The 12,599-nt window shown below is 54.0% G+C and overlaps 1 protein-coding gene across 1 annotated transcript; it reads left to right on the plus strand.

Moving 5' to 3' along the window:
- Positions 1–12,177, plus strand: LOC133347456 (CCN family member 2-like). Its single transcript, XM_061559712.1, has 5 exons — positions 1–488; positions 2,688–2,991; positions 7,380–7,652; positions 8,425–8,618; positions 9,242–12,177. The coding sequence occupies exons 1-5, from the start codon at positions 432–434 to the stop codon at positions 9,635–9,637; spliced, it is 1,224 nt and encodes a 407-aa protein (XP_061415696.1). The 5' UTR covers positions 1–431; the 3' UTR covers positions 9,638–12,177.
- Positions 12,178–12,599: the final 422 nt, after the last annotated feature.

Below are 12,599 nucleotides of genomic sequence, written 5' to 3' on the forward strand. Positions count from 1 at the left end.
ACTGCTCAGGCTTGCTGGTGGCTGCGTGTCGCTTGGTGGGACGCGCCTTCAACGCAGCTCCTTCTCGCAGCCGACCGAGCTCCACCGCACACACTCGCAGCGGACGGGGGCCCGCGCAGCGAGAGGGAGGAGGAGGAGGAGGGGGAAGACGAATTCTCGCTAAAGTAGCTGAGACCCCCAAAACAACTGCCGCGCCAGGAGAGAGCGGCCCCCCTCACACCAAGGGGACCCCGTCGCCTGCACCTGAGACCCCCCCCCCCCCCTCTGCCACCCGTGCCGACCTTGACTCACCCGGCCAGGCTACCGTGACCGCCTTGCTGGCACACGGCACCTGCGAACCCACGGGTTGGTGGTGGACCTCCTGGCACCACCCTGAAGCCGGGCCACGCCAACGCAGCCCTCGGGGCGCGCCTCTGGGGCGGCCCGGAGCAATGCGCCGTCGCCCGCACCTGCAGGGAGCGCTGCTGCTGCTCCACGCGTGCGCGCAGGTGAGGGAGCGACCCAGGCGACGCGGACATCGAGACGCCGTATCACTCACCTCTGTTGGGTAAAGGTGGCCGTGCTGGCTACAGCTCGGAGCGCTGAGCGCTGCGCGCCAGCACTGCTGAGATCCACGGGGATTGAGCCGCTGCCCGTGATGGAAGCGGTGTTCACGTGTAGTGAGTTTTTGGTCTCAGCCCAGTTACCATCGGACTTATATAGATACTCATAGGCTCACATAGACACAAATAGACTCACATAGAGACACGTACACTCACATACAGACTAACAGACTTACACAGAGACCCATATATTCACACAGACTCCCATAGACTCACATAGACACACATCGACTCGCATAGAGACCCATAGACTAACACGGCAAGTTGACTGCACGCAGAAAAACATTAAATTCCTGCACTTAACTTGGCTGAATTCCAGCGCTGAGAATGAAATATTGGGTTTGACCGTCACACGAAGGACATTTCTCTCACACGCGGAGCGGGTGGGAATTAAAGTGCTTCCAACTTTAATTCCGAGCTCACTTGAAGAAGGAGTCTCAGAGGTAGCCGTAATACCTATGATAGAATACACCACTCGGAATGCGCCCGATCCCCGTCCAATCTCACAAGCTAAGCAGGGGTGAGCCTGGAGAGTGGTGGCTCTTGGATGGGTGGCCACCGTGCACAGGAGGTTTCTGCAGTCTGCGGTGCAGCACAATGCGCTGTTGCGCTCTACTTTGTTTTGCTCTCTCGCCCAAATGCTCGCCACCTTCACCGACCGGCGTGGTGAAGTATGGTCAGATAACCCCGGCGACTCGCAGGGCGCGCTGGAGAGAGGCCCTCATCCAGCAGTGAATTGACAATCGAGAGCTCCACTGGCGGAGCAGTGGAGGACTCAATTTTCTCCCACCTCTCTCGACGGCTTTACTGACTCTGCTGTTCGCATCCCGAGCGATTTCCTCCGTGGCACATTCCGGCGTGAGTTGCTATGCCGGGGAGATCATTTACTTTTACGAGGAGCAGTTAAACCTGGATGCGAGACCGCGTGCTGCTCTATCATTGCCTCTGTAACACCGATGGAAACACAACCCTAAAGCAGTTTACAGTGACCCATTTACAGATACGCCACTGATATTCCAATGCTCCTCCCTTTCTCACGTTCCTCTCTGCACATCATGAGACGGTAAAGCAAGGCAAGGCGGTCGATGTATCCACCCAGAGGTTGAGAGTGTTGAGAGTTCTCTCTTGACGAGCTTGGGTTTTCACCGGGCGTACAGAGTCCATCCTCCCGCACGCGAAAATACTCCGCAAGGAAAATCGTCCCAAGCATCCCAAGCCAGACCCTCCTGGTGAATATTTATGGTTCTTGAGACTCGGTGGGGCTTCTTCTTCCCGTGTGCCTCATTAAAGTTTCTGGGCGATTGCATTTCCACGGTGAATGAGTTCCCCTTTCAGAAACTCCATGTCCGGTGAGGTGGTTTGGGAGGGGGGCTACTGGAGGAGAGAGGGCGGTGGTGCGATCCGGACGACCACGAGGAGGAGGAGCAGCCACCCGCCGTGTTTGCTCGCACAGATTTGTCTCCGTGGAGGCGACAGAAGGAATTCCCGACAGCAACGCAGCAACAACAACAAAAACACCCCCCACGTCTCCTCTGGCGACAGCTCCGTCCACTTGCCAGGCGTCACTTGTGGGCCTCGCTTCATTGTTTGGCCATTATTCGATCGTGGGAAAAGGCGACAGCGCCGCTTGTGATTCCGAAACAAAAGTCGCGAGTGACTTCCTGCTCAAGTGAACATTACGACGGCGCTCATCTCCTGTTTGCAGCCCTCGGCGAGGAGCGGAAATTACACATTCCTATGGCCGGGGGCGAGTCTCTCCAAAGGACAACCGCCGTCCTTCTCCACAAAGTGGCGCAGTGGTTAGCGCGCCGCGCTCTGTGAACCCCGACGACCCGAGCTAACGATTCCCGCTCACGACCACCACCAGTGACGATTCTCTGGGCATAGACTAAGTCCACTCAGCCTCAAATGATGACCTGGTGCGGTGCTTAAAAACATTGCCACTTGGGAGACGAAAAAGTGTGGCCGGGCGTAGTGCTGGCCACCCAACTCCTCGTACACCGGCGCCCCAACAGTAGTGTGGAGAAGAATGTGGATGTGGGGTCAACACTGTAATATCGTCGTCTTGTTTGTCTTCGTCTACAGGTGTGGCCCAATGTCGCTGCCGGGCAGGCGGTGGGGGGGGCTTTGCCGGCAGCAGCAGCAGCGGCAGCGGCGGCGGCGTCGGCGCTTCGTCGCCCGTACTGCGAGTGGCCGTGCCGCTGCGCGCAGGGGGAGCCGCGCTGCCCCGTCGGGGTGAGCGCGGCGCTCGACGGCTGCGGCTGCTGCCGCGTGTGCGCCAGGCAGCCGGGCGACGTGTGCACGGAGGCGGACACGTGCGACCCTCACAAGGACCTCTACTGTGACTACTCGGGGGACAGCCCGAGGTATGAGATAGGAGTGTGCGCACGTAAGTGTCCCGCCCACCCCCTGCCCTACCGCCCGACTCGCGCGCCAGACGGGGGGTTTGAATGAAGCGTCGGTCAGGGGACGTGGTGGGTGGGGGGGAAGTAGCAGTTTCACGATTGAGAAATATTCCTATTGTCCCAGTGAGCGTAGCTAGTGTGGGGGGTAGGGGGTGACTTGCCCCCCCCCGCAAAGATACGAACTGGGCCCCCCTTGACGACCACCATGAGATACGTTTTTAACAACAGTGTCAAAGAACAACAACTTGTTTTAAACGCAGTGCCCCTACTGCGTTAAATATTTGAGACTGTGAGCGTAACGAAGCGATTAGGTAAAGAGGAGCCGCGACATAGAATAGCCTCGGTGCGACCGCGCGAGACAAATGCACAATGTTGGGGCCCCAAATGAGCGATTGCCGCACCCCCTGAGATGATAATGTAGTTACTACGCCACTGATAATGTAGTTACTACGCCACTGATAATGTAGTTACTACGCCACTGATAATGTAGTTACTACACCACTGATAATGTAGTTACACCACTGATAATGTAGTTACTACGCCACTGATAATGTAGTTACTACGCCACTGATAATGTAGTTACTACGCCACTGATAATGTAGCTACTACACCACTGGTAATGTAGTTACTACGCCACTGATAATGTAGTTACTACACCACTGATAATGTAGTCACTACGCCACTGATTATGTAGTTACTACGCCACTGATAAAGTAGTTACTACGTCACTGATAATGTAGTTACTACACCACTAATAATGTAGTTACTACGTCACTGATAATGTAGTTACTACACCACTGATAAGGTGTAGTTACTACACCACTGATAATGTAGTTACTACGCCACTGATAATGTAGTTACTACACCACTGATAATGTAGTTACTACGCCACTGATAATGTAGTTACTACACCACTGATGTCACTACGCCACTGATAATGTAGTTACTACGCCACTGATAATGTAGTTACTACACCACTGATAATGTAGTTACTACGCCACTGATAATGTAGTTACTACACCACTGATAATGTAGTTACTACGCCACTGATAATGTAGTTACTACAGCACTGATAATGTAGTTACTGCGCCAGATGAATCCCTGCAGTCACGAAAGCTTTAAATCGAAATTTAACCGCCTCTACGGGGAGCGTTTCCACATAACTTTGAGATCCTTCAACAAGCTCCTGCGGCTCCTTGCGTTGTGGCCGAAACGTCGTGAGAATTGTTTTATTATGTTTTATTTGTATTATTTTATTACTTCCCTTCTACGTGACTTTACCGAAAGAACCAAGAAGATGAATCCCTGCAGTCACGAAAGCTTTAAATCGAAATGTAGTTACTACACCACTGATAATGTAGTTACTACACCACTGATGTCACTACGCCACTGATAATGTAGTTACTACACCACTGATAATGTAGTTACTACACCACTGATAATGTAGTTACTACGCCACTGATAATGTAGTTACTACGCCACTTATAATGTAGTTACTACGCCACTGATAATGTAGTTACTACACCACTGATGTCACTACGCCAGCGTTTTGTCCATGTCTGTTCCCCCCACTCCAGCACTCCCAGCCGAGGTCTGTCCATCCCAGCAGTCGACATGGATGCACCACAGTTAGTGTGATGGGGTAAAGTGTGCGTACTCGCAGCTCTTGCGAGACGTCTGGCCGGCGTGGAAGAGAAGGCCAAAGTTACCTCCGAGAGGGCTGCTCTCTTGAGCTCCGTCTAGCGGAGGCCCGTTCCGCCAACAGTGTAGTAACCACTTGCAGGGCTGCGCCTTTAACTTTGTGTATATGCGTCAGCTGCCACCTTGCAGACGAGATGTATTATATCGGCTTTTGGCATTGCATGGGGTCGCATTACGTTACGTGGAGCGCTCTAGCCAGTAATATCTGATGATCCGGCAGCATTTGTCAAATTAGCCTGAGACCAGAAAGACTGAAACTGCCCAAAGAGTTTATTTACGAATTTAGATATTTTGCTCGATATTATTGTTCCCAAAAGTCAATGGGCTGATAGACTCAGCAATACGAAAATGTACAAGTTTGGGGAAACACATAACGAACTTAGGCTTAACTTTGCTGTCACTTATAAGGTGCACTTCATGTAAATGTTATATGAGATGACACCGTCGTGTTGATGTGAATGCCCTAGACGTCTCGTTTAACGTAGCGAGCTCAGTAACGTGACCCGGCCAATGTAATTGACACACCCAGGGAAGACGAACCCATGCGTGCGGCTCTCTCTCTTAATAAAGAGAGCTGCGATCTTCAACTTGTTATGTCACGTGATGTACCAACGTCACGGCAACCTTTGTCGTCGTCCATGCCTCGAGAAAAACGTGTCGAGTCCGAGTTGATTGGTTGAGGACACCTCTATCCATTTCACGCCGAGTTTCAACTTGATGATGGCGCTTTGAGTGGCAGATTTGGGCCGGAAAGGCGTCACGTGTGTAAACTAAAAAGCTAAACTTGACCCCAAGAGATGCAGGATCGTCTCAATTGCAAGTGACCCGACACGTGACCACCTACGTCTAACGCCTCTTGCCCACAGCCCACTCATGCCAACCTCTTTATCTCGCCATCATCTCACTCTCTCCATCATCTTCATATTTCTTTATATATCTCAGCCCGTCGCATCTCTCCGTGGGCCATAGCATGGCAGGCCGCTCCACGAGCCTCCACGGGCCACATCTTGGCGTGCAGGTCGCCAGTGGAAGGAGCTCTGGCCCCGTGGTCGATTGTGAATTTGCGATGGGTGGGGCTCTGACAGCGGGCACTGTGATTCATTGCCGGCACTGGAGTGTCACTTTGTATTTCTGGACGTTGAACTTCTTCCGCACCGTAGCCAACCGTGCTAGTTGGATACGCGGGGGAAGGACAACAAACTAAACACAAAATAGTTCTAAAGAAATGAGGTTTCAATCGAGATGATTTAAAAGTGCACATCTTCAGTGGCTTCCTGACCGGTGCGCATCTTCGTCAGATTTGCTTTGATCGGAAATTGTGATAATATCCACGTCACCTGCAGTGGTGAATCTCGTCGAGGCCGAGATGGGTGTTGGGAATATTTGGTCGAGATCGGTGTCTGGGCTCATGCACGGAAGGTCCGTGCGCCGTAATGCGGAGGGAGGACGATCTATGAGAGGGCGATGCACACAAACCAACCGAACTAACGAGACGACCAGCTACGATTACTATGCCTAACCCCAACCAAACAGCAAACCCAACAGTCAAACCATCGCTCTCAACAAGCTAACTGGTAACCACACTAGCCCATGCAATATTCATCCTACACCTCAACCTTACACCTAACCAACCAGACAATACTAGACAGCAGTCAGTGGCTCTGGATCAAGAGCAAAAACCCCAGCTGGGCCCCAAAGTGAGAGGGCCAGGAGGTATGCAGTCAACAATGCTTGACTCAGGGAGGAGGACACCCCTGCCATGCATAGTCCCATGGGATGTTGGCTATCAACAACAAGGCAACTCCTATGACTAATTGGGAATGGGACACAAGCGTAGGATTGATCACCCTGTCGCTGGCCGCCTTTGGGGAGGGTGTATAGTATGAAAGGCCGAAACACCCTAGGAACCAAAGGTTCACTACTGACGATGCGCTCCCCAAATTTCACCAGGCTCACTGTTCACGAACTCTTGTAAGTGCTTGCACAAAGGATAGTAACATCTCATCCTGTGTTCTTTGGAATCATTCGTGCTAACGCTAACCCGAACCAACCAGCCGCTAATACGAGCCCTGGAGCTATAACCCCACCAGCCCCTTACCCCACCTCTGCTGCCCTCCCATGGCCTGTGCAGAGTTTTGTCCCGATGTGAATATCACCACGAGAATCGTGAAGCAGCCAGCATGATGGGTGTGTTTTTTTTACAAGTGATATATCCGCTGGATTGATTTCGTTCAGATTCTGTGAGTCGAAGCTCAGTGCCCTCCTTGATGACGCAACGCGTTCCTACACGCCATGGGCCACGGAAGGATGAATTCTGGATATTTGTCAATTGTCCTTTTCGCTGTTGGTTTGTGTCTCTTCGGCCAGTTTTCTGCAGTGTAAGCCCCTAACGGGAAGGCATCTATGCGCTCAAATTGTGTTCGGAGTGGATCGACTTGACGAGAGTTGTCGTGCCCGATCCCCTTGTCCCCCCCCCTCTTCCCCATGACGGACGAACGGACCGAGCTAACGCGTAAACCCTTTCCACCTCAGCTGGAAAGCGTTAGGCCAGGCCGCGCTGTCCCCGCGACGTTGATCCCGACTGACATCCCCCCCCCACTCGACCGCCTTCGTGCCCCCTACCCACCTCCCCTTCACCGCACCGCCGCCGACACCGCCCTCGGCCGCACAGACAGCGTCGGCGTGGGCTGCGAGCTGAACGGGCATCGCTACTACAACGGGCAGAGCTTCCTGCCCAGCTGCAAGTACGCGTGCACCTGCATCAACGGCGCGGTGGGCTGCGTGGCGCGCTGCGCGCTCAGCCCGCGGCCGCCAGCGGAGCGCTGCCTGCGCCCCCGCCTGCTCAAGTCGGCCGACCGCTGCTGTGAGGAGTGGCACTGCCTCGACTCGAAGAAGGTGAAGAAGTCGGCGCCCAAGGCGCTGCTGCAGAGCAAGCCGCGGCCAGGTGTGTGTCGTGCGTGTGTGTGTGTGTTTTGAACTTCTTTCGCACCGCACGTAGCCAACCGTGCTAATCGGAGGTGCGGGGGAAGGACAACAAACTAAACGCACACAAAGCACGCGCGTGTGTGTGTGCGTGTGTGTCACCTCCGATTAGTCACTGATGGGTGCCAATCATGAGCCTGTGTCACGGATGGATGTGTGGCTGATGGGTGCGTGTCATTGCACCTCTGATGAGCACGGATAGCTACGTACGGCGCGAAAGAAGTTCAACGTGCACACATTGGCGGATATGTCTAATCAGTGCCAGCCGTGTGACGCGGCAGCCTGTCGCGACAAGGGCGCGCGTCACGCTTGTCACTGCAGGGTGAGCGGTCCTTGCCGAGGTTGAGTGACGATAAATGGAAGTGGAGCGTACTCGGCGTACCCGAGTTGAAAACGCCGATCGGGAGAGCATCCTCCCCCTCCCGCCGCTCCCTCTCCCCCCTCGTGTTCACCTTCTGAAGCGTTCGCTCGTCACCGTGGCGTGCGCGATGACCACCACCACCACGTGACTTTTCTTTCGTGTTGTGCGCGGTGCATTTAGCGCCACAGCGCGTGGATTTATAGCGTTTGTTTTATTTGTTTGCTGGTGACTTTGTGTATTTCATATCGAAATCGCCTCCAGTGCTGTTGCTACTGGCGGCAATAAAAGTTGTTTAAAAGTCAAAAGTATCCCCCCTCCCGCCACTCCCTCTCCCTGCTGCTCCCTCTCCCCGCCGCCCCCTCTCGCTCCGCAGTGTTCCGCGGCCACGGGAAGCAGTGGAACAAGAACTGCCTGGTGCAGAGCACCGAGTGGAGCGCGTGCTCGCGCTCGTGCGGCGTGGGCATCTCCACGCGCATCACCAACGACAACCCCAGCTGCCACCTGCTCAGGGAGCGGCGGCTCTGCCTCGTGCGCCCGTGCGACCTCGCGCTCACCCGGGGCGTGCGGGTGAGCGCCGGCCGCGGCACCCTTCACATCGCCACCAGCATTCAGCAATTGCATCATCATCGTTATTAGCATCAGCAGCATCAGCAGCATCACCATTATCATCGCCATTGTCATCAGCAGCTGCATCGGTAGCAGCCGTGACCAAGCTACTGATGGATCTAAGGTTACCCAAAGCGCCCCTCCCCCCCATCCTCCCACTCACAGTCGTACGGTGTAATAATTGCACATCGACTGATTTCATCGCTCCATCTCCGCGGTAGTCATCCTTTCGGGCACGTTCCCTCCCGTGGCTGCCACTCGGTTGCATCATGTCCGGCCAAAGCTTTTGTACAAAGTTCTCTGTAGGAAACAGTGCCGCAAAATCCATTGTCGGACTGTATTTTTGCGCTCCTGGGTCTGTGCTTCGCGTCTTCGCCACCCCGCACTGACCGGCGTGGTGAACTGTGGCCAAATAACCCCCACCACGACGTCTCGCACGGCGCAGGGAGGCCCTCATCCAGCAGTGCGCCGAAAGCAGGCTACGTACCGCGGACTCGAACGCAGCAACATCGACCGCTGCGTCTCTACCCACAGTGGGCGGACGAGATGACGACAGACGCGCGTGCGTGTGCGCGTGCGTGCAGGACGGCAAGAAGTGCGTGCGCGTGTACGTGGCGGAGAAGCCGGTGCGCCTCGAGCTGTCGGGCTGCGTGTCGCGCTCCGCCTTCCAGCTGCGCTACTGCGGCGGCTGCACGGACGGGCGCTGCTGCCGGCCCCTGCGCACGCACACGATCCCCGTCGACTTCGACTGCCCCAACGACGGAGGGCGCGGCGGCGGCGGTGGCGGCGGCGGTGCCGCTGGGGCCGCCACCGGCACCGCCGCGACTGTCACGTGGAACGTCATGTGGGTTCGGAGCTGCTCGTGCCACTGGGACTGCGTGAACCCCAACGACATGTTCGCCGAGCTCGGCAACTTCCAGGCGCTCGAGGAGGAGGAGCAGGAGGAGGAAGAGGGGAACGCGCGCGCCATCGAGAACTAAGCGAGGCTGAGAACGCTTCGATCCGCCCCCGGTGATCCGTCGAGAGGGGGAGCAGCGAACGTCGCGTTGTGCGCGCTTTCTCTTGTCGTCACCAGGGCTTCATTTCTCAACGAATATTCCCTCCGGATCGCTGCCGATGCAATTGCAGTGGCTGGCACGTGATTAGTCGTAGCCAGCTGCTGCGAGGAGAGGCATACTGGATGTGGGGCGCCGGCTGTGGATAGATTGTCTGGGTCGCCGATCCAGACATATCCAGATGAAATGAAGCCCTGGTTATTGTGGGAGTTACAACAGCTGTTCAATCTGTTGCGCGACATCCCAACGTTACCGCATTTATCGGGCCCGACGAACGTGTAATTGTCGAACGTTCATTTTTTTCCGACACCGCGCCGATGTCTCGATCATTACCGACAGGCCAAACGTGTTTCAGTCACTCGTCAAGATGTGTGCATAGTTCACAGCGTACGTGGGGACAACCGTCCGTGGAAGACAAGGTTGCGAATCGGTGAAGGAGTTTCTGGTTCCGCCGCTAACGTGGCTTCGGCTACGCATGCTCTCTCACCGCGTGCTGATGGGAGAATCGGCCTGTGTCCGGTGAAAATGCGGCAATGTTTCCGTCACCGAAGATGTGGAGGGTGACATCTCCCACGACGGCGCGTGTCACCCGGTTCATCAACGCGCGAATCGCGCTCCGTGTGCGAGAGGCGAGCGGTCGGAGCCGGCGCGTCGTGTCGAGCGATCGCGTGTTCGACAGCAGCGATGGCGACTCTGTGTTGGGATAATCGTGATGGTGGCGGTGATGTCGATGATAATGGCGATTGTCAATGATGATTGGATTGTGAATGTCAGCAGCTGCAACCGACGAGTGGCCTGGTGATAACAATGTGGGCGACTGCCTACGAGTTTGTGCCCCGAACAGGGTCGATGCGTGAGGTGCACTTTGTCGAGAATTCTTTCTCAAAGAAAGCCATTTAAAAAAAAAAGTCAAAGTGTCTCCATGTTCAAGTGAGCGTGGGGTGGTGCTAATGTCCGTCGGTGGCCTCGAAACAGCCATGGAAATTCCACATTTATCGTGGGGGAAACGTTTTTCCACCACATGGCAACTACCACTGCCTCGAAAGCCATTGTAAGCACTTTAACCCAAAGGGGTTAATGTTGGAATCGAAGCGAAATTGAAAAGGAATAAAAAATGTGCATAAGATAATAAGAGGACTTCCGCTCAGCACAACCGCACCCTTCGTATGTACTGCATGTGTATGCATGTTGAACTTTCTTTCGCACCGTACGTAGCCAACCGTGCTAATCAGAGTGTGCGGGGTCGGAGGACAACACACCGAACGCAGCTCGCCGTGCGACTCTTCTTCTGCAGCGGATGCCGACGCCAGCCGGGTCCCACAAGACCTGTCTCCCTGATGCTCACGCGATGAAGCAGAGCACAGACTGACGGACGCAGTAGCCCCAGAGTTCTCTCACAGCTCCCCTATTTGCGTGCCGACTCGGTCCGTGTTCTCCTGTAACGGCGCCGCTAGTCGCCTTCCTGAAGAACACACCGCGTTATGGAAAAATCGCATTTTAATAAATAATTTAGAACACGGGGGCTAGAGCGCCAGTCCTCGATAATACGCGCGGTGCGTAACTCAGGCCGAACATAGACTGAGGTGCGTGGGGTGGCATCTAGAAGAATCCAGCAGCATCCCACGGCCTTGCGCGATGCTACGCCGAAGCAGCCATACGGCCGCTTATTCCTCCTACTCGCGCGACGTAGCTCCGTTCACTCAATCGCGTTGTAGCCAAATCGCATCCGCGTTATAGAAAATGTGCTCCCTAATAAATTGAATCGCGTTATATCCCATTCGCGTTATGAAAACAACATGCGCCGTTATAGGAGAGCAGGCTGCACTTGATTCGCGGTGGGCGTTATGGTGCCGGGATGTCTGCTGCTGGTCCATGATCCCAGACCCAGGGATATCTCACTTGTAAACAACCTCCTGGGGTGGCATCGCCCTCGTGTGCCACCAATTGCCGAACGTGGCCAGTGATTTACGAGACAAGCATTTTAAATGAGCGATGTTGGCAAGTAATTCACCCACATTGGCCGCCTAAATCGGAAACGGCTAAAGTGTTGCTACGTTTGTTGGTACCAAGTTGTGTTCTGTCCCATGGACTATTCTACCTGGTAACTGCAGGGCTGAGGTGCTAACTTGTTCCTTTAATGTACGCTGATAATGCCAGCTTGCTTTTCTTGCTTGTGAATGTTGCAAGGGTTGAAACCATTGCATGTTAAGTGTTTTTCCTGCCACATTGTTCCAACTGAAGAATGGGGGCAGTGGAGGTGACCAGGTTGGTTTAAAGGTCAGAGTGCTAAGCTAGCACGATGGAAATCCTGGCATTGAATCCCAGGTTTCAGCCGCCCGTGATGGATCTGTGTTCTCAAGTGTGATGAGTTGATCATCTCAGCCTGGTTCAAAATTACTGCAAAGAAAGAAAAAAAATAGCCATCACACAAAATTAGTATTCTATGGGTCTTTCGGTAAAGCCACGTAGATAGAAAATAATAATAATATCACGACGTTTCGATCGCAACACAAGCAATCGTCTCACCTAAAGACGATTGCTTGTGTTGCGATCGAAACGTCGAAATATATATTTTTTATTTTTCTATCTACGTAGCTTTACCGAAAGAGCCATAGAAATGTATTCCTGCAGTCACGAAAGCTTTAAGTCAAAACACTAAATTAGCTTTTTCAATGTTCGGTGTCATATAATGAACACATTTTGCAGAGTATCCAAGTTGTCACAGTCGTGTGGACGAAGAGGTCAACTGAAGCGACCTCAGCAATAGTTCTGTGATCTCATCTCGTGCGGCCGTTCTCCGGCACAAGGTGGTACACTCCTGGCTGCACAGTTTAGAATGGGATTTCTTCATCTCAACACGTGATGCTGATATTACAATTGGAATACA

The sequence above is a fragment of the Lethenteron reissneri genome, chromosome 26 (genome assembly GCF_015708825.2).
Source record: "Lethenteron reissneri isolate LAM-NWPU_2019-01 chromosome 26, ASM1570882v1, whole genome shotgun sequence".
Taxonomy (NCBI): domain Eukaryota; kingdom Metazoa; phylum Chordata; class Hyperoartia; order Petromyzontiformes; family Petromyzontidae; genus Lethenteron; species Lethenteron reissneri.